This window comes from Nematostella vectensis, chromosome 2, assembly GCF_932526225.1.
Source record: "Nematostella vectensis chromosome 2, jaNemVect1.1, whole genome shotgun sequence".
Lineage (NCBI taxonomy): Eukaryota > Metazoa > Cnidaria > Anthozoa > Actiniaria > Edwardsiidae > Nematostella > Nematostella vectensis.
Window position 1 is genome coordinate 8109296 of NC_064035.1, and position 22432 is coordinate 8131727.

The following is a 22432-nucleotide window of genomic DNA, read 5'->3' on the forward strand; positions in this document are numbered from 1 at the left end:
GGATTTTTTTATGAAATAATATCCTTAAACCTATACGCTATAAATTATACAAAAATGTCTAGCTGCCTTTCTTTATATTATCTTCATTTCTTGGAAATAAATTATTGTATCTAACGGGATACTTGCACGGTTAATTTGAACGTTATTTTGGAAGCACAAAAGCAGAATTTATGGGGTATACAGATCTAGGTTTTCTTTGAAGACCCTCGAACTGTCGGGTAAATATAATATTCTGTTGTTTTCTCAGATATTGTTTAATCAAATGTGTGTGTTTCTCTATGGCATATATACGCCTCTAAGGCTCTTGTTACGATGGTTTTGGTACTTATATATATATTAAGAAGTACTTATAAACTTTTCTCGATGAAAGTCGACCACCAAATTCTCAAGCCGTTTGGCGCCTCTTATTGCGATTGCCGCAGTTTTGAACTTCTTCTTCTTTCGCTCATCTCCATTTTCTAACAATCTCTTGCTCAGTTCTTCTACCGTAGGGCTTTTCTGACGAGCCCACCGGTGCTGTAGGACCTGGTCAGCGGTGGCCCTTTTGGTGGGATCCACGACCAGCATGGTAGAAATCAGGTCCTTCGCATCGTCCGACACCGGGTCCCAGTAAGGCGACAGGAACTCGAACTCACCAGACTGGATCAGGTCGAACAATTCATCCTGGTCGCGATTGGGACTCCGGAAGGGCGGGAATCCACAGAGCATGATATAAGTGATGACACCCGCTGCCCACATGTCCACCTTGAGCCCGTACCCATTCTCCTCTAGGATCTCGGGAGCGACGTATGTAGGGGTACCACACACGGTAAATATAGGCGCAGTGACTTCCATGGCGAGCCCGAAGTCAGCGAGTTTGAGGTGGGTCTGTCCATCAGAGCGTTTGTGCACCTGAAACAGAAACGCAAAAATCGTGAAGTCGCAACCAAGACGTATTACGCAGCCATTTGTCTCCTTTATAAATTTCTACTCTAAAATACGAACAGAAAGCATATCACATGAAGTCAATTAAAACGTATTGGGCAACCATATGTCCCATATGCTTAAGTGGAGCTCTTGGGTCGGTCACGCAACGCTCCGACACAAAGAAGGGCTGCGCGGAAGACTAGTAGAGCTCCCGATAACGATTACTGTCGAATCCGTTGTATCGTGACCCGCGTTTTCAAAACACGACTTGCTTTGGTTTTCTGTTCCGTCAGTAAAACCATTCTAAGCCAATCAGAGTCTCGCTTTGTGCACTTCCCTGGCTATCCTCTGGACGAAAACCAGACAGTGTCGCGACAGAAAGTCAGGCAACTGCACTAGGCGAGAGATGGCAAGAATCTGATTGGCTCAGAATAATACGACCGGCGGAACACAAAATCCCAAAAGACAAAAACAGATCGATGTTTTGAAAATGCGGCGACGCGATTCGACAGTAAAATTATAAAATTAGTAACTAAATTGTAGAATACCGTTAGATGCAAAAGGAGAGGAGCGCGCGGAAAACACCTTAAATATTATTTCTCATTCGTCTTTTTGCCCTAGATTTTATAGAAATTATGGCTCTTGGTGCTATACTGTTGCGTGTTTCTTTAGCTAACGAAGGTCTCAACGAATCTCGCAAACATATCTCCAAAGATAAACTGCTGGTGCTGTATAAAAATATGTAGTATTCAAGTCAGTGGATAACAAAAGAAACAACAACAAACCAATCAACAAACATATAGCAACGATAGTTTGCCTCAGCAAACATTCGTTTCCATAGTGATCTTTATAAAATTTTCTCAAAGGATTTTCTAATATTCCTTACCAATAGGTTTTCGGGTTTCAAATCTCGGTGTACAATTTTCCTCTTATGCAAATACGCCAGCGCTTTGCACATGTCCCGAAAATACGACTTCGCCACATGTTCTGTGAACTTGACAGAGGAAGAGATGGCATCGAATAAGTCCCCTCCTTTGATTAGCTCCATTACCAAGTATATCTCCGTAGCCGAGTCGTAATCTTCGAAAAGTCGGACGATGTTCGGATGTCGGCATCGTCGCATGATCGCTATCTCGTCATCGATCATTTTCTCCTTTCCTCTAATTTTTCTCTTGTCTATAATCTTTATAGCAAATTCCTTTTGGGTGATCTTATCCTTGCACTGTCGGACGATCGCGAAGTTTCCATCTCCGAGTTTTTGTCCAAAGTTATACACGTCCGTGACCTCTTTATCAGTAACTCTGGAATACTGCTCCTCTTCGAGCCCAGAAGAAGACTCTTTTGATGATCGTTTCTTCTTGACAATCGGTTTTTCCTCTTTGCTGTGCTTCCGTCCGGTTTCTCGGACAGGTTCGGACGGCGGGTCGCGGGGGCTTGTGATTTGACCTTCATTTTCTTGGCCTATTGTCTCTTGCTGTTTTGTTACTAAATGGCCGTCTCCGATCTTAGGTAGCTTTACTGAGTCCACATTGTTTTCAACAGCATTGGTTTGCTTGCTAGCATTTCCTGTGCTATCAGTTTGTTTACCTAGTGGTCGCTTGTATTTGGGGCTTTGTGGTTTACGTTCATTTGGCGACTTCAAATCTTTATTATTATTATCGGCTTTTGTATGGCTATAATCCCTGTTATTATTAGAATCGGTAATTTTGGGCAGTGCGTTATCCGTACTCGCCTTGGGCGATACATCTTGGTGTTTGGGATGGTGTTTGATGTCTCTGTTATGACGAATTCCTTCGTTGCCGTGATGTAGTTTGAGTACTCGCTGATGACTAGTAACCTGTTTAGCGTCCTCCGCATTTATACTCTCTAAATCATCCGCTTTAAACCTTTCACTTCCGACAGCAATAAAAATCCCATTATTTTCGCGGAATAACTCCGCAACAGTTGTGATCAGCTTGCCGCTCGTGGTATACAACTTTTGTACATTAGATCCGCTTGAAGGACCAAACACATGATTTACCTCATCTAAGACTTGATCGAGTGTTTGCGCTGTCCGTTTGTTTAATAATACCTTTTTAGCGGATTCCTTGGGTTTGCCATTCCTATAAACACTAACAATTCTAGGTTTGACACTAGTCCGCGAGGCGGTATTCGGTTTAAGTGGTTCTAATCGTCTAGGCGCTTTAGTTTCTATGCGACGATAGTGTGTCCGGTTATCACTGCTACCCGTTGATCCTAAATTTCTTGTAGGCGGTGGGTTGGTTATCGGAGGTAGATCAATGTGCTGTTTTGATCTCCAGCCAGGCAGGCCCTTCTTGCCATAAGCAAGTCTTTTTAATCTAGCGTTAGAAGCGCAAACATACTCTTTGCCATCCTGCAAATCTTCGATATTTTTAACTTGGGCGCCATTTTCTTTGTCGAGAAGATATCGAACACCCTGGGGTAATTCCGTTTTCATTGATAACTCCGCCAGTAGTATGTCAAAGCTTCGGTATTTCCGTGGTGTGATTGTTACAGGATATTTGGAGAATACGTCGCCATTCTTGTAGAATATTACGGTCTTTGAAGTAGTTTTCATCGCTGGTAATCCTACGGGTTTTCTATAGAGTCTGGCTACCGCCATATTTATCAGTTCCTCGAAATTTCATGGATAAAGTCCAATAAATCATATAGTCCACTCCTACTGTAGCATCTTCTACATTAGGAAACCTTTAGTTATTCACTATATCACCTTTGCGAATCAGCATCAATTGTGTATTCGTTGGGACCTCTATTTAGATCTAATTGCTATGACCACGTTTCCCGTCTTGTCTTACAAATGATACTCCAGTCGTAGATCCGTATCCTCTAAGCAGTCTTGTTATGTGAAGAAAGCTCCATGTTTAAGCAAGGAATCGCAGCCGGAAATAACAGATCGCAATTTTGGTAGAGCAAAAGAAATCGACCGATTAGGTCATGAATTCATGTGCCGTGCCGTTTACAATAATGTAAATATCCATTAGGCCGTGCATCAGCGGTCAGAGATGTTTTGTGCCGGTTACCAAGGGGATAAGCTGAACAATAATGCCAGATTTACCGAACTCAACAAGGCACGGACCTGTCATGTTTGAGTATACTTCTCATGGTTAATAATACAAACTTGCATTGTTGCGATGGGTTTTAGCAGTGTAGCTATAAGCCAGAGGCTGGTTATAAACAAATGGTTGTTATGCAGAAACATCGAATAACACAAAGAAATTGCAATTTACTAAACGAACGACAAATAACAGCTTTAAAAAAAATAATTCCATGCCCTTCAAATAAATCTCGCCTACGTATACATCGCGTTCTGTGCCTCATCACCCTTTAGAGGAATAAATGAAAGCAACGAGACCTTTCTATTATTTCGTGCCGAGCAAGATGACGCGAAGCGGAAATTAATCAATAATTTTTTAAGTACTTGAAAAGACTTATGAACCTTTGCTTGATTCGATTAAGTAATATCAGCTTTGTTCTGTGTCTGTGTTGTTCTATAGGTCAAGTCAGAACTTAGACAGCGCTATAGTCAGTTGGCCTCGCCCGTGTCACGAAGAGAATCAAAACCAAGCGAAAAAGTAAATACTAAATGCTAAATAAACTACGCCTGTTCATGATAGGCTGCATATATGTCATTTCTGAGGAGATTCATGTCATTTATGTCATTCTTAGGGGAGAGACAATCTTCACCGTGTACTTATTTCTCCGTGTATGGGAGTCAGTCTAAAAGCTAGGCCAGAGTAATACACTCTTTTTTATAAGAATGTCTAATTATTAATAGTTGAGGCTGAGCCGTTCTTATTTTTGGAGCATTTTTTTAGCTGAAACGTTCTTATCGATGTTCTTAAATTTCAGTGACCTTAAATCATACACTCCAGCTCTGTAAAAACAGAACTACACAAATGAGTCGCTAGTATGAGTACAATTTGATTCTTCAGTTTTAGAACGATCACTATAATGAAAAAAATATTTTGCTGCTATTTGAGCCTCGTCCTTTTTAGCTTGTTGGCGAAATCTCAGGCTGGACGTTTTTTTTAAAAAGGTTCTTATATAAATATATATAAAAAAGTGTGTAATTGGTGGGCCGCGCTGTACCTTATTATCTTCCTCCTTTCTACCTGAAAGAAGTCCTGGATACCCCTTAGGTACTTGAGATGTTGGCAGAGAAGGGCGGTAACGGCTATAGGGGCAGGGGGGCACCCCCTTCAATTAAATAAATGACGTCCCTCAGATTTGAGATTTTATTGAACCTCTGGCCTAAATTTTGATCATGCTCTTTTTTCGCTCCATGCATAACCATAACAGGCCTCGAATTATTGATGTGTGCACAGGGAGCTCACCTCTACGGTTTGAATAAAGTTAGAGTTGTTTTTTAGCTTTGCGTTGTTGATTATTTTAGTGCATGGTGCGTTTGAATCTCTTGTCTACTTTTTCTGCGTGGGGGCCCCTCCAGAGAAGTGCGAGGACACGCTCCACTAACTGATTGTCTTTAGCCTCTAGGCCAAACAGTGCGCAAAGCTCGGCATTCAGGAACGCAACGCAACGCATAAGCGCGATCTTCCCGGTGAGGGGATCCAGCTTCGCGGTCAGAATCTTGCTTTCAGCACGGTTGATCGTTTCCACGATGGACTCGGCCATGTGGTGCCCGGCTGGCAGAGTAGCGATGGGCGGGAGGGCGGATATAGTCGTTATCTGATGCTCCCGCTCGAGATTGTAGTCTGTTAAACAGCGAGCACTGCCGGAGCGCCACGAAGCGTGGGCGCCTTATCGGCCGCTCGAAGTAGAGCGTCTGTTCGCCTTTGGTGAGCACAGTATGTAGGACCACCATTGTGTTGAACACAGCCCGCCTTCGCGTTTAATAGGACTGAGCATGGATTGGGAAGGCTGGCGGATGCTGAACGAGGAGGCGAAAGGGGCGGAAGAGACGAAAAAGGCGGCAACTGCGGCGGGAGCCTTTATAGCCGAACATATCAAACACGCTGTAGCCGAACAATTCAAACACGCAAAATCCGGTTTCCCTAGGTCTCTGACCCTCGGGCAAAAGCTGCTCTACGCCGTGCCCGCGACCCCCGTGGAGAGCACGGCCTCAGACATTACCCCACTACTCACGCAGCTAGAGATACACGTGGCTGAGGACAAATCATTTACGACTAGGGTCCGAGACATATTCGAAGAGACAGTAGTCACGCACAAGTCCGCCAAGGAGTCTCGCCGGTGGCTATCGGAGCCTTCCTAATAGTTCTGGCCACAGCAACTCAACTTTGCGGTCTGGTGCACAACCGCCGGATGCGGGGTGTCCCTAACCGATCCCGCTTTCGCCACGCTCCCCTCTGTCATCAGGGGATTTCTAAGGTTTCACGTCTACTTTACCACGCGGAGGATGCTCTACGAGCTCGGCGTCCCCCTGCCTGGCGACAGCAAACACAGACACGCAAAAAGGTAACCCCTACAAGAAAGCCGCTTTCGAGCGTCTATGTATAGAGTTCGGTTTGCCGACACGTAATGGCGGCGAAGCGCATGCCCGACGAAGAACTCGGTGCGTTCCTTCGTCCTATATACTACACCAGAGGTGGCTTCCAGTGAGTAACCGCTCTGCATGCCAAACTTCCCAAGGGCTCAGCCTGCATAGAGCCAAGCTTTCGCCGAGTCTTTCCAACGCTGGCTGGCACAGCGCCTATTTCGTGCGCAGTACTCGAAGGAGCTTGCATCCGGCGAAACAAACCGCGAGTGGGTTACCGCTTTGCCAATCGTCATCTCGGACATAAACGAAACGAAGACTCGCATGACTGGCTTTGCGCCTAAAGACGCCATAAAGCTGAGGCGCCTCTCAAAGCCGAAAAGCCCCCCCCCCCCCCCTAGAGGTCGGAACGGAGGTGTGCATCGCCGTAAACGAGGAAGACCTCAAGGATAAAGGCCAACGGCGAGCGACGGACCCGTGGTGGACGAGCAAGGCATACCCAATACTAAAGAGGGTTATGGAGCCCGGACAGCCAGTGTTGTATTACACGGCGTACTCTAAGCACGGCTTCACGCGTTCGCAGTTGCATGATCAGCGCTTTTGCCTTCTATTGCCGTTAAGGCACGTGAGTCTAACATTCCACTTGTAGTGACCATGACTGTCGTCTAGCCGGTCGATACTGAAGCATTGGGGATGGCTCTTGGTGTACCCCTGAAGCAGAAGCTGAGTGCCACAGACCGTGCACTTCTTTTCCGCGTCAGCAATCATGCCGAGTACGTGTTCTACAGTCAGAACGTGGTGCGATCCCGTTTACTTTGTGCGACCCTTTTGCCTGTCGTCTATAGCGTATCGCTTGATTCGCGCTATAATGAGCTCTTCACTGGGCGTAGCCTGCAGTCCTGTGGGAACCAAGGCACCGGGGGCGTTATCGGGGGGAATCACGCGGACTATCTGGTCGGAGTGCCGCACGCGGGAGATGCCGGTGTATACAGCATTCGTGATCCAGCCCTCTAAGCTGTGGTCTATGATAAACAGACGTCTTGGGTTCTGGATAGTCTTGCCCTGCACCCGGTGGACGGTTCCCCAGCCCGCGTATTTCCACTCGAGGGGAAGCCCGTTAAGTACCGCGTCGAGAGGAACCTCGACTACCGTGCCTTTGTATGCGACGACCTTCTCACCCCTTTTGCCCGGCACGGGCACTGGCCGCCCTTGCTTGCGATAACAATGCGCGACGCTAGGGTCGGGGTCAAAGCGGATGGTTGCTGGCAATCGGGGGTAGTTTTTTCTGTGGTGCTCTATCAATCGCTGCTGAACAAGAGCCCCAATCTTGTTGGTCGAGCACACCCACATATAGCTTGAGTGGGCCTGCTCGATCGCCGCGTCGAACGCTACCCCATCCCACTCCTCTCGAAACACCTCAAGCTGTTGGAAATCTGACCGACACCAAATCCGGTCATTTATGTCGTGGAGCCTGGAGGAGGGCGCGGCAGAGCCGCAGTCGCATGTACTGTACGGCTTTCCACAGTCTTCACACAGGCAGCGGTAGTCGGACTCGAACCAGCGGATGTTCCCTTGTGCCCACTCCTCGAGCATATCGTGAGGCCCCTCTTTATCTCCCCAGGGCGGGACCTGCCCATAGTCGCCACAACACACTACCTGACACGGCCGCGTGGCGAGATACTCTAGGGTGGCGCGTAGCACTTTAGTCTGTACCTTACAGCACTCGTCAATGATGATTACTTCTGCGAGACGGTCGAGTTTGTGCCCCAGCTCGGAAGGTCTCCACTCCTCTATCGGCTTCTCCGCTGGTATGCAGAGGTAGTGGTGCTAGGTTTGAGCCTTCACCGCGAGGCGCGGGTTATTGCGATGGTCGTGGGCGAGGTCGTTCTCGGGAGTGAGCACCACAACGTTGAGGCCGCGGAACATGCTCACCGCCCACTCGGTCTTCCCCGATCCTCCTTGGCCGGCTAGATACAACTTTGCAGAGGTTGCGGCCACTAGATCGCACGGCAGACTCGGCGCAGTGCTTGGCTCTTTGGCCAAGCTCCCCAACTTCTTCGGATCCCAAGCCGCTTCGGGTCGCCACTCGTACCCAGGCTTCTTGTGGCGCCACTCTCCATACCTCGGATTTCGCTCCACAAGCTTTACACCACTGGGCACCGCCTTTGTGTATATGGCATCTGTGCACACTCGGAGGACGTCTTCGCGAGGGATCCGCCTCAACATGCGTCGCAACGCTATGTTTGTGAACGCCAAGACGAAGGCCCTTATATGGTACCATTGTGAGCGTCGGACACCGTCTTTGTATTGGATCAGATGAGCCCCGTCGGCATGGTCGAAGTTAAGTAAGTGGTCGGTACCCGCAAGGAGGTTTGTCAGATTCGCGGCTTCTTTACGGTCGCAAACTACGATGGAGGACTCGTTGCCATGGCGAGCGCACTTGCCTACGAAACGGAAAGCGAGATCTCGACCCTCAGGATACTGCGAGTCTTCGCTACTCGCGATGGAGTGGGGGAACCTGATCCTTTTTTACGACGCTATACAACACCTCCCTCGCCGTGGCCATGACGAGGTCACCCGAGTCTAACAGGTCCTTGAGCTCTGGCGTGGTGATCCAGCCCTCGTTTTGTTCCAAGTGATGCCCTACCCTCCCGGAAGTGTAGGGGTGGCAGGCCTCAGAGAACTCCCACTCGGTCAGCTTAATGACCCCTGTTAGTTGAAGAACCTCGCTCAGTGGCCGTCCCACAACATCCGCGATACGATACACGTTCGTAGGGAAGCCGTATTTCCGTACCGGATCAATGGCGTCCGAGGCGCCGCCGAAGACACTGTCCGCGCATCCTAGGTACGCCGCACGCATGTCGATGTGCGCATGAGGCTGCGCTACTAAGTTTTCCTTGCTGTTCCACACTTTGGACTCAAACTGTGCCGCTTGCCAGACGTCCCTGTATTTAAGAGGCGTTGGCCTGATGTTCTCTCTTTGGATCCACTTCTTGAAACGATACCCTATTGCGCCGCCCATCGAGTGCGTAGCTTCGGTGTACTCTTGGTAGGCTGGGTGATCATCAGGGAGCCATTGAGGATCATGTCCTGTCTCGTCTGTAAACGCCCTGTCGATAGCCACTCTGTCCCGTCCCGATCGGTACAGTTTGCCTTCTTGAGAGAAGCCCAGGCAGCACGCGACCTCGGAGTAATCATCGATTCGAGTTTATCTATGACAAAAACCATCTCGCAGTGACTGTTAGTTTTCGCCCCGCATATTTAATGTAACTCGCTATTGTTCCTCTTACCGCCTTAGCTAAAACTATCAGTCTATTATTATGTAAATTTCAATGTTAATAGTATATATACGATGGTAGGAATATTCTCATTAAATCCCCTGATGAGTGGGCAACCACGAAACAGGCCTGTAGGGAAACCTATGTAGTTTGTATTTTTCTCAAACCAACACTATACACCGCTCTACTTTCGAGTATTGAGCACTTTCTATGAAAGCCTTCAACCATCGTTTTATCCAGACTCCAAGTTCTTCTTGTTGAGCACTCTAAGGCTACTCATTATGGAAAAATTCCACATCAACTACTCAACGAAGAATATTCCCCTACCATCTCCCAGTGACTGTTAGTTTTCGCCCCGCATATTTAATGTAACTCGCTATTGTTCCTCTTACCGCCTTAGCTAAAACTATCAGTCTATTATTATGTAAATTTCAATGTTAATAGTATATATACGATGGTAGGAATATTCTCATTAAATCCCCTGATGAGTGGGCAACCACGAAACAGGCCTGTAGGGAAACCTATGTAGTTTGTATTTTTCTCAAACCAACACTATATATATATATATATATATATATAATATATTTCGCTAAATATATATATATTTCGCTAATACTCTATCTTACACATAAAAAACTGATGTATATATAGCTCGTATCTCACGTAGACGAGGAGGTACTCTCGTCCTTTCTCCCAAATACCCGCATCGATACCTTCCAGGGCGCCGACTGCGATTTGGTCTCCTCTTTTGACTAATGACCCACCAATCTTGTGCTCCGAGCGCCCTTCCTCCTCTGTGATTGGCGCCAATGGCTCTGCGGGGGCCTTACCAACGACCGTTAAGAGTCTGTAACGACGGTCAGGGTCTACCATCTCAAGCACCGGTGGCAACACTGCGTTTGCCCGCAGAGACTCTCGCTCATGCAAGACCCACCACACCGAGCCATCGTCATTGATGTCAGGCCCCAGCATAACCGGCTTTGGAACAATGACTCCTGCTCCACCAAGATCTCGTATCTCCTGGTAAACACCGGCGCTTATGTCTTGGCCCCGAAGAGTGGCATCCACGCTTGGGAACCGAAGATGGGCGCCGCCGACGAAGAGAGAATAGTACCTCTCGGGGTCTAAGCCCTCTGGGCCCTGCATGCTATTGAGAATCTACTCTATGTAAGCGTCCATGTTTGGGTTTCTCTAATTGCCCGTATCGCGGGCTACGATATCAGACAGGACGAGCGTTTGGGTATGCCTTGTGTCACCCAGTCTCTAATTGCCCGTAGCGCGGGCTGCGATATCAGACAGGACGAGTGTTTGGGTATGCCTTGTGCCACCCAGTCTCTAATTGCCCGTATCGCGGGCTACGATGTCAGACAGGACGAGTGCGAACTGTTCCCGAGCGCGCTTCTCGGTGCCGCGCATCCTCTGCCCTACACGATTCGCTCCGCAGGGGCGACACAACCGCGTCTCCGACTGCGTCCCTATGCCGCAGACCTTGCACGGCACGGGGAGGGGGCTGCCCTTACGGAGCCTTTGGAGGTGCACCTTGAAGTAGGTGTCCATGCACCTCTGGCCGCATGTGTTTGCATAGCCGACCTTTAGCCACCCGCAGTAATCTTTCCCGCACTTCATCCTTCGAACGCTCGGTATACTACAGGACAGACGGGGGTCGGGGGTCTGGCTTCCGTGTCACAGTATACCTAGTAAAAAAAAACAAGGGATAAAACTCTTTTTACCCGCCCTAGAAAACACGCCAGAAAAATATCTTTAGCTCGAATTCATCGGCCCAAAATTCGTACAGCTATAGAAGAAAGATGTATTTTTAAGCTAGTGATGTTAAAAAATGTATAAACACGTTCTCATGTCCACAATAATGCATCTCGCAAACCTTTCATTCTCTGGCTCTATTCTGCCGTTTCATCATCCGAGGGAGAGGTGGACGGAAGTAGATGCATCAAAGCATCTTTTACTCCCGTTTGCATACTAATAAGCGAATCGCGCCAGCCCATGCTTGTTTTTCTCTTTTTACTAGGTATACCGTGACACGGAAGCCATTTCGTAGTCGAGACGGCCGTTAGATCCCTAACCAATGAAAGAGTGCCAGAAAGCACCGGGCGCCGAAAAAGTAGACAAGAGATTCAAACGCACACACGCACTAAAAATAATCAACAACGCAAAGCTAAAAAACAACTCTAACTTTATTCTTATTCAAACCGTAGAGGTGAGCTCCCTGTGGTGTGTGTGTGTGTGTATTTGGGAGACGCTACAAAAACATGAATATGGGGGGTAACGGCCACGCCCCTAGGGGGTAATTTCCTTCTAATTTTTGAAAAGGTAGGTACGTACCCCAGTAAATAGGTACGTACCCCAGTGAATACAAAGAAAGAGATTAGTGGTTTGGAGGTTCAGGACTGTTTTGTTTTATCCTCTCCAATTTTATCCTATGGTGACATGGCGTATTTGCTACAGTGACTTATAGTTTGTGGATTTTATCACTTTCATAAGACTTGGGAGTTATTTTTATTTTTTTAACATTAAACCTAAAGAAGTTTGGAAAAAAGGTATCGAAAGCGAGTGACGGCAGAATAGAAGGAGCACTTTCGCTGATCCATTGGATTTTTAGTTGGCATTTCAGTTACTCGATTGTAAGTTTATTTTCTCGTGGTAAGAACAATATTTTAATTGTCGCTGAGCTCACTAGTAAAATATTGTTTCCACCGCTCGAAAATAAACTTCATATCTTTGCGCCACCGTGGAATATCCTCTATGAATTCCGAATGTGTTTTTACTAGAAATTCCGTATCCCGGTCGCTAAAACACGCTAAATCCCGCATACATTTATCATTATAATGGGTTATTGTGATAGAAGTCTACTCTTTCCACATAAATGCAATCAATACAAAGAGTTAAGACAAAATGAATCAGTAAATTGCTTTATTTTTTTAATGTGTTTCAAATTTTAAATTAAAATGTATAATTTACGTCCATTCAAATTTATTTTACAGAAAGAAAGGATTTTTTATCTGGCATTAAGAGAGCATATCTTATGCTCTCTTGCTAGCATAGAGTATACTACTTCATTCCGCGTTCCATTCCGTAAATTGTTACGGGATCATTTGCGGGCCTACTGTGTGCTTTTTTGGGGGTCATTTGCGGGCCTTGGATCCTTTGCGGGCCTGTACAACCACGCTTAGCACTTTGAACTTTTCATTAGATCATGGTCTCTTGATAGTACATGCAGGGGTCTCACTCGGCACAGGTTTATGTCAATGGCTATTCTGCTACAGAATGCTTGATGATATCATGACCCATTTCTTATAGCATGACAGAATGGCATGGCTCTATGTCTATAAATAACTCTTAATAAATGACGTCATCTGTCTCGCTAATAATAAATGCAAGGCATTGTGGGAAGTCCATATCCAACCACAAACAACAATTTTCTAGTGCGCATTCGCTATTTCCACGAATTTCTTGTATCAAAGCGATTCCTATTATTCTTCGAACTTGATCTACTACATAGACTATGAAGAACTGATCTCTCGAAGTTTTTAGTTGATCATCATGGAACAAACGGTCAAAGTGAAGGCCACATACAACAACATCAGCCGTCGATTTGAAATTCCTTCCTGCGTGGAATGGAGTTCTTTTCACGCTTTGGTAAGCGATTCCTTGCCAATTTAGCCACTAAATTCATGCATTCTTCGAATAATAACAAATCTATTACAATATTATCTTGTAGCTGCAAGATTATTTTGGGTTTGAAGAAAGCTGTTCTACGAAGTACGTCGATGATGAAAGCGAATTGGTAGGTTACTGTTTCCAACATGTTTTGTTTCTGTTTTCGCAAACGCAGCATTATTTTATGCAGAGAATTCTAGAGCTAGCGGGATAACAGCTTGCATATTTGGGATACTTAATAACAAAAATCTTTTTCTTGTATTTCATTAGGTCCTTCTGAACAGCCAAGGTAAGGACTTTTTTTTATAATACCTTACTTCCATTTTATAAGTAATATAAAAGTATTAATATACTTACTTCTTTTATCTTCCTGACTGTATTTTAAATGCAGCTAAAGATCTCTTCAAATATGATATATTGATGTAGATAATTAAGTTATTAAAAGTTTGGTTGGTGCATTGTTTCTCTGGGAAATAAGCCTTGGCATTTTTGTTGTGATTTTTTAGATCATAACAAAAGAGATTAGGGGTTCTTTTTTATGTGATTAATTTATAATAATATGGTGCAATTGCACACTGTCACTGTAGAAGCTTCATCATAAAATCTTTATATAAAATTCTCAAATTCTCAAAATTCTCTTAGCCTCCTATCATATAACAAAGTGTAAAAAAAAAAACAATTTGACTTGGATAAAGACGATTCTTTAAATACAGAAATTACTGAATAGCACCAATCATCAGAGTAGTACAAATATTGTATGATGCATAAGCGCCACAGTGGGGCGGGGTATCTGTTGCACCAGAGGCTACTTAGCTCTGCTCAGTCATTGTCGTCAATTTTTGGCTCTTTGATGAAAGCTTGGAGCCTCTGGTACACAGGGTAGACGCATGCAAAGTTAATTAGCAGCACACACCAATAAGCAATACAAAAAAACAACAAGAAATACTCAACTGTGTATCTAAACCTTTCTGAAGCACAACAAAGAAAGGGACTTTGTTTACTTCATGTTAACCAGGGAATTGTACTAACATAGCTAACTAACATTATCCATTAAGCCCCCCTCTCCAATAGGCCCTACTCTATAAGGCAAAAAGAATAAACCATGAGGGGGGGGATTAGTATATAGCCAGACATTATTTTCCACTATCCTTGAGAAGTGTGCATTCTTATCCTCTTTTTGTTCTTTTATCATCAGCTGAGCTTGATGAGGCAATAAGGGTGAGTTTTAGCAGTTTTATATAAACACTTTTTTTTTTCTTTTATAAACTTTTTTTTGGTTCTTTTTTTGTTTGTTTTGCTTTGGTTTTGTTTTTTCTTTCTTTCTTTGTTTTTTTGTTCTTTGTTACTTTTTTCATCTTTCTTTTGCTTGCCTTAACTGGAATGTTCTTATTTCCTTATTATTGTAAATGCCATTCACAATGCATGTAAATGCATTTTAATTCTTTTAGCCATCCATCAATAGCTGCAATTTAGAATATTAAGTTATAACGTTAATTTGTTTCTTATGGTATTCCATTGTTTTTCTAGCTCATCCAAAGGAACAGCAAGCTGTTGCGGATATTTGTTGAAGATCATGGCTCAGGGAATGGTGGCAAACAAGAGGTCAGTTTTTAAAAAAAATTTTAAATACTGATTTCATAAAACCATAATATGGCAAATACCATTCTCATGAAATAATTTGTTAAACAATTTTCTTAACTTTTCTATCTTTTTTTTTTAAAAAAGTCCTTACTTACACATTCGTATGTGAAAATACTCACATATATGGCATTTTAGAAACAAGAGAAGAAATCCAAGTCCTGCTATGGTGCTTTGGCAACTGAAATGGCATCTCAGTTACAAGCCACACACCCTCAAGTCAGTCCAGAGGGTCACTTGCATGAAGCAGATCCCCCAGTAACACCAACAAAGACAACTGAGACCTGGAAAACTGCAACTCGTAAGAAGACGTCTTGCTATAGCACTCTGGCAACTGAAATGGCATCCCATTTACAAGCCACAAGCTCTCCAGTCGTAATCTCAAATGGACACAATGCTTCTGCGAATATCCCCAAAACAACAAAGATCACACAACCAACAGCCCAAAAGAAGACATCCCAACCTTGCTTCAGCACACTGGCAACTCAAATGGCATCAGAGTTACAAGCAGTCAATTGTCCAGCCACAGACCCACAAGGGCCCAGTAATACTGCAACTATTCCCAATACAAATAACAACAAAGAACCAACAGAGCACAAGAAGACAAAGTCCAAAAGCTGTTACGTGAACCTTGCAGAGATGATGGCAACAGAGCTAGCTCAGATCAGCAAACCAGTGGCTTCACCTGGAGCAGCAGCTAACACAGTGTTGAAAGACCAGTCTGTTGCAACAGACAGTAAACAGAAGAACAGGAAATGTGCAAAACAGAAGAAACCGTATACCATTCTAGCAGAAGAAACGGCCAAGGAGTTTGCAGAAATGAATGCTAATTTGAAAAAAGACGAGGTTCCAGAGCAAAGTGAGAACACAGAAGAAGTATCTGAAGAGCAAACAGCTTCAAAGAACTCACACAACTCTCCACTTAGCCCAATATCGACTCCATTGGTCACGCCTGACGCAGGCTTCCCCATCACTGGGTCAACAACAGCAAAAGCTCCTGACCTTACAGCTCTTAATGTGCAGTTACAACGATTGAAGCTGGAGAGGGCAACTAATGAGGAGAAAGAAGATGTTGAGGAAAAGAAAGAGAAAGAGGAAGAGACCAGTCTCAATGCCAACCTGGGGATATTCAATGCAAGCGAAAATGGGCGAAAAGTTGTTACGAAGAAGAGACCAAATGATGAAAGGGTGTATAATTATCAGAGGCTGAAGAGAGGCAAGAAACACCCCAAGCAGAAGGGTTGTTATGCCAGGCTTGCCACAGACGAGGCGCCTCTCTTTGTGACACTGAACAATCGACTGGTACAACAGCAAAAAGAACCCTGCATTACACCACCACAAGCAACAGACTCCTCAAGCCCGACAGACTCATCAAGCCCAACAGACACATCAAGTCCCACCATAAGTGAGCCTTTTACCTTTGTTGACCACTCTCAGCTCAGCTCGTACGAATCCTTTGGTGCAAATGGTGATCTGCAGAGTAGTGATGTGCAGAGCTATGATGTGCAGCGTTTGGCTAGTGACCCTGTCAGCTCTGGAGGTGAATTGATCTCCTTTGATGAGCAAAGTGTCTCTGACGGGAATTTATCCGTCAGACAGGCCGTCCACGAGTACCTTCAACAGGTGGGTGTTGGCGATGTTTAGAAGGTACAAATTTTAGGAAAGGAGGCTATTTTTAAGCAAGTCAAAGTTTCTTATTCGCTTTCACTTTAGCATTTTACATCTTGCAGTTCACGATGTATCACACGACCTTATCCATTCACTTTCAGAAGTTGCCTTCAGCCATACAGAAGACCTTGCACGGTATGCAGAGCGGCTTATCAGATGGCGAAAAAGGTACAAGGACCACCTGATTTTTGTGCAGGAAGAACTTGGATGAATTTCTTTGGAAATAGTGCAACAACTAGGCGTGTCTGTGCCTCTCATCTTTGGCACAGTACCCTGGCACTAAGAACTAGAACCTCCTTGCATTTATTCACGAATAAAGAAATTAAGAATGTCTATTAGAATTATATAAATCTTTAAAAGCGTTCAAAAATAGCCCTATAATAAATGGAGAGATCCTCATCATACTGATTTTTTTCAGTTGTTCATAAAGGGATAACCTGTGATCACTGTGATAACACTATCAGAGGAATAAGATACAAGTGCAGGTATTAAAATAGTCTTTGTATTGTTTCTTACTCTCTTGAGTTTACCTTATCCTTGCTAATTACGAACTGTGTGAGACATATGTTTAATTGATGTGATCTCACACGGATCTTGTGTCGTTTCAGTAACTGTGCTGATAACGACCTATGTGAGGCCTATGTTTTATTGATGTCTTTTGATATCATAAATTTTTTGTCGTTTCAGTAACTGCGCCGATTATGACCTGTGTGAAACATGTGAAGCCATTCCTGGAGTACATAATGAATTGCACGCATTCCTGAAGCTCCGGTTCCATGCCCCAGGAATTGGACTCAAGCAAGGGGAGATGGTACCGCTCCTACGGCAGTCCCCATACAGAGACACGATCAAGGAAGTCAAGAAACGAGTCAAGCAAGAAAAGAAAGAACAAAAAAAGGCTGCAAAGCAGCAGGCAAACACGATGCGGAATTTGGAAAGGACAAAGGAGCCCCGTGATAAGGAAGACAGGGAAGAGGTAGATGGTGTGAGACAGATTCCATGGATTCATCATCAAAAGGATGGCAAGGAGTGGAAACAACAGTGGAAGGACCTGAAAAAGGTTCATAAACTGGAAAAACAACAACTTAAGATGATGAGACGACGCCGAGCAGAGCTGAGACTGTAAGTAGACACATATTGTTAGATTGTTTTAAGTAGATGTAGGCTTTCGTCAAAGTTTAACAGTACCTTTTGTTAGTAAGTCGTTAACGTATTACTTGGGATGTCATTTTTCAGGAATGAGGAGAAATCGAGATGTGATGTCCCACATGGAGGGCTGAGTATCGAGTTTGTGACTGACGCTAATTACCCTGATGGTTGTGTTGTTTCCCCAGGAGAACAGGTACACAATGTTTGTTGTAGAGTCATCTGCTTGTTTAACACAGAGGATATTGTATTTATCATTTTATAAACCTCGATAATTGTTATGGCTATTCCGCATCATTTCAATTACTACTTGGAAAAATGCGAACATGACTTGTCCACAGTGCGAATGCCTTTTTAAGCTCCTTATTTTCTTATTTTGGTTTCTTTATTCCTTCAGTTCCTCAAGAGATGGATTGTGAGGAATGACGGCATGGTACCTTGGAGCTCAAAGATGACGGTATGTAGCGCTCTTTGTTTCCAGAAGAAATAAGCATTTTATTCTATCGTCTAGCTTATACTTTACTTCTATCAGATCGCATGTTTATCTATGTACAGTATGAAGTGCGATTTCAGCCCAAAATCTGAAATTCCGTGCTGACATTCTCTTATTCTGAAGGTTGTGTCCCTTTATCTTTAATTATAACCAATATAGTGATATTTCTCGAAAATTACACTTTTCAAATAGGCGCTTTTAACTTATCTAAATATGGTCCCAGCCACCTCACACTGTTATGTGCTTTATGCCAAACAAACAGGTCTTTGAAATTGTCGACGACAACTCGGGACACCTTATAAATTACCGAAGCGATAATGCTAAGGAAAATATTTTCATGATTCTAGCTTCAGTGTCTTCAGGGGAGCATCCCTATTTCTGCTGCACCAGCAGTGTCTGCCCCTGAGATTCATCCAGGCGAAGAAGGAGAGATCGCAGTCTCCTTCATTGCACCAGATGCCTTTGGTTCTTACGATAGGTGAGTATTACCATGATGGCCTTGTTTCACGGTTAAAAGAATAAGCCCAGGGCTGTTACCCGTACTTACACAGTAATAACATTTTAAAATAGAGAATCGGTTATTTTCAGTAAATGGCAGTTTGTCTTGGATGGACGAAATGTTGGGCCACTGTTTTGGTGTGAGATCCAAGTTCCATCTTCCCAAGCAAAACTTGTAGACCTTGATGTTGCTTCTGAGTGTGCAGTCCTTGCAGACATTCCTGATGGACCACCTCCTACCCATGATGCACACTCCTTGAGTAATGCCGCCCTGAGTGACTGGGTGAGTCGGGAGGAACTCCTCAGTATGGTGAAGACCTCTTCCGATGACAATGATGACAAGTCTGAATACCATAGCTCTGAGGAGCTGCCCCCACCCGACACTGGCATCCCAGGTAACGACTCTTGTGTGATGGTAGAATCATTCACTGCGTCAGAGACTGCACAGCAACCCTCTGATGTTCAGGATCTGGAGTGGGACGAACTTGGCTGGTCCCTAGATGATGGGGTGTACACTGATTCGTCAGACGACTTAGTGGTTGTACCCGTACCGGCATGCTTCCACACCAACACGCCCTTGACTGCTGCTCCAGTCATTGAGAGAGTCAGTAAGCGGAAATGCAGTGGTAGAAGGAATAGTTTGCCTTTCTCGCTGGAAAGTAGCGAGCAGATGATTACTGATGGCCCTTCAAGTCTACCAAGCACGACATTTTCCATGGAAATGACCAGTATTCGGCAATCCCTAGCAAACTGTGAACAGGGTGTGTCTGATTCGTCTTCATCGATGAAAGGAAATCTAACAATCACAACAACAGATTCAAACAACGAACAAGACTCGCAAAGTAATCCTGTCACGATGCCACGATATATCCCCTCTGCTAGTCCGCATGAGACTGTGAATCCTTTGCCTCTTCCAAAAAGTGACACTCCACCCATGCCCATCGCCTCTGGACAAGTCAATATGAGTGATGACGCACCAGCAGGTTTTGCTATGGAGCGAGACCAGGCAACACCCCCTATCTCTACTCAACCTACTGTTGGCAGCGACGAGGTGATCCCCGCCCCTCCAACTAGAAGCCCAGTCAACACCGTTCCCTCGCACGTCACCATCCCCAGGGGCAACGCCGACAGCAAGGAGACCATGCTGCGGAGAGAGGCGGACATCTCCGGACATTTCGCCGATGCGCTGGCCTCGGCAATTGATGCTGTCACTACCGTGGGACGCGCTGCAATGGAAACAGTAGGGGATCTGATCACTGGTCGAGAGGATGGCTCGGCAGCTTACCATCAGAGCGGGGATGTTGAGGTGAATGTCGGCCAGCACAATACCCTGGTGAGTATCCCCATCCAGTAATACTTAGTAATGATCATTGCCAACATAGTAGAGGAGACTGGTGAGAAAACGCGGCGAACTTTAAAGACAAACAGTAGGCGCTCTCTAATGTTGAATAGCCCTGTCACGTGATCGCGAAGGTGCACAAACCAAGCTTACAGTACAAGGAAATACTTATGGATTTATTAATATTCGAACAAAATTCACGTATTAATTTATTTGCATTTTTATTCACTTTCTTTTATACTTGGTCTGTATTACTTTGAATGTTTTATCGCCATTGCATCCTGAGCTCTACAGCCCTAAAAAATAAATTCATACAGCCATTTATATTGTGTACAAGTGCCGAACGGGGCTTAATTCTATGGAGTGTAAAGCTCTATCAAACTATCTCAGTGAGCTTACACGGCAGGCATAATTGCATGTGTACGAGTCTGCACCAATACTGTGGAGTTTTGAAAAAAAGTGCGGAATTGATGCAAAAAAGCCACGATTCTTGTACTGTACGCTCGACTTGTGCAACCACCCATCATGTGCCAGGGCCAAAAACAAAAGAAAGAGCTCGCGTTTTGCAATTTGTCGGGTTTCCTAACCAGTCTACTCTACTAAGAATTTTGCCAGGGCTCCTGAAGGCTATCTTAGATTTTTCAATAGTTACTATATTGACCGTGAGGCCTAGTTCACAGCATGGCATGGTCACCTATACTAACCCATCACCTGTGTTCGTAGGATGCCCCTGTTCCACCCACCGTGGTATGGCCACCATCCGGTGCTGTGGGACTCACAAACATGGACCGACTCATAGAGATGGGGTTTGCCGACCGCCGGCTAAATCAGAAAATCCTGAACAAGCACAAAAATCGCCTTGATGCCGCCATCAATGAGCTGCTCTCTCTCAGCGAGAATGACTGGGCTCTAGAGAGGCATTGAGCACACCGGGCTTGTAACACGCATATACCATGGCGTAACACCCATATACTATGGCGTACCTTAATAAACCGCACGCACACAGCTTTTAATTAAAGTTGCCTCATAAATCAAAAAAAACTTTAAGGCCGTCTGGGAAGGTGTTTTCTTGTTTATTTAGTTTATAGTGAATGATGTTTCTAGCCTCGCATTCAACATTTTTAGGGCTATTAGTCCCCAAAGAAAAAAAACAACAACAACAAATGGAGGGAGAGAAGACTAAAATAATAGAAATCCGAGCACTGAACTTTCCTTTTTTTCTACCAATTGAAGGTTATAAAAACGCCTACCGTTTGATAGGCGTTGAGGTGTTAAGCATTATACAAGGATTAAGAGTGCAGTTTGTAGGGTGGTTGGGACAATCTGTCCACTTTGCAAGAGATTAACAGGTATATAAAAATAGTATAGGGGTAAGCCTCAAATAATGGGATTCTTGTATTAGAAAAATAAATTGATAAAGATATAAACGCCTACAATTAATGATAGTAATAAAGACTGTAACGCTACGCACATTGCACGCTTGTGAGGATTTCCGCTGACCATTGAAAGTCAATCGTATTCAACGCTCCACCGGGTTGAAAATGCTAGCCTTGTGCGAGTCAGGCTGGGCTGAAATTGATTCCGTTCTAAAGCACGCTCATGTGCATTTATAGGGGTCCGGCCGAAATACCACCATGAAATTCGTGTAAATCGGCCCCTTATACGGTTCAACGTCTGCTGGCTTCAAGTATCCGTAAATGCTTATAAGCGCCCTCTTTGAAGCACACCTTTTTTATAAGGAGTAAAAAAAAAAAAATCAGCCTCCAATTCAAATATCCGCCCATTCTCCTACCTAAAAATAGGTCTGTCTGTAGGCCAACATCATTTAACCCATTGACTCCTGGCTATTTTTGACCAGAATTTACAAAAAAACAGACTGAAAACAGATACCCCCCACCCTATTCTGAGTTTTATACAGCCCGTCAAAGTCAAACACCGCTGCACCTAGTCAGCGGTATCCAAGCTTTCCAACAGTGCTTTGCGGTCCCCGCTTTGAATCCCTCGTTATTATGCTGATGCAAGCACAAGTTGATGGTTGCTTGTATTTTTTATCAAAAATACAGCTATGAGCATATTGGGAGAGTGTTATAGGACATCATGAAGTCTATTAGGGCATAATTGAATGCTGTGCTTGTGGATATTTGCAAGCAATGGTGGATTCATGGTGATTTTTTTTCTTTTTTGGCTTTGCCTGGATGAGAAAATAATTTTCTAATGAATCACCGCAGCTCTCCTAAATGCTGTCTTTTCTGAAACCAAATTGATTCCAAAATTGTTTACACTGCTATTCTTGGTCTGTTTGACCTGGAATTGATTTG

The 22432-nt window shown here is 44.5% G+C and overlaps 3 protein-coding genes across 3 annotated transcripts in view; 2 read left to right on the forward strand and 1 right to left on the reverse strand.

Moving 5' to 3' along the window:
• Positions 1 to 119, forward strand: part of LOC5514305 (monocarboxylate transporter 10) — a 5478-nt gene extending 5359 nt beyond the window's left edge. Inside the window, exon 5 of the mRNA XM_048724027.1 lies at positions 1 to 119. This exon is cut by the window's left edge and continues 797 nt beyond it. The gene's annotated coding sequence lies outside the window, so the exon portion shown is untranslated.
• Positions 1 to 4176, reverse strand: part of LOC5514285 (serine/threonine-protein kinase DCLK3) — a 4307-nt gene extending 131 nt beyond the window's left edge. The window contains exons 1-2 of the mRNA XM_032383922.2: positions 1793 to 4176; positions 1 to 891 (exon numbers count right to left, since the gene is read on the reverse strand). The exon at positions 1 to 891 is cut by the window's left edge and continues 131 nt beyond it. Of these exons, the coding sequence (XP_032239813.2) occupies positions 337 to 891; positions 1793 to 3529 (2292 nt within the window). The 5' untranslated portion in view covers positions 3530 to 4176 and the 3' untranslated portion in view covers positions 1 to 336. The remainder of the gene's footprint in view (positions 892 to 1792) is intronic.
• An 8875-nt stretch (positions 4177 to 13051) lies between these two features.
• On the forward strand, positions 13052 to 21580 carry LOC5514291. The gene is made up of 14 exons (XM_001634495.3): positions 13052 to 13311; positions 13394 to 13459; positions 13603 to 13621; positions 14528 to 14550; positions 14860 to 14934; positions 15109 to 16593; positions 16740 to 16806; positions 17057 to 17123; positions 17326 to 17760; positions 17875 to 17980; positions 18182 to 18241; positions 18625 to 18755; positions 18866 to 20108; positions 20838 to 21580. Exons 1-14 carry the CDS (start codon positions 13216 to 13218, stop codon positions 21036 to 21038), a joined length of 4074 nt encoding a protein of 1357 aa, XP_001634545.2. The 5' UTR covers positions 13052 to 13215; the 3' UTR covers positions 21039 to 21580.
• Positions 21581 to 22432: the final 852 nt, after the last annotated feature.

Coding starts and splice junctions, on each gene's coding strand:
- LOC5514291 (XM_001634495.3), top strand. CDS start 13,216: ATGGAACAAACGGTCAAAGTGAAGGCCACATACAACAACATCAGCCGT. Junction 13,312..13,393: donor GGAGTTCTTTTCACGCTTTG/GTAAGCGATTCC, acceptor ATTATCTTGTAG/CTGCAAGATTATTTTGGGTT. Junction 14,551..14,859: donor AGCTTGATGAGGCAATAAGG/GTGAGTTTTAGC, acceptor TTGTTTTTCTAG/CTCATCCAAAGGAACAGCAA.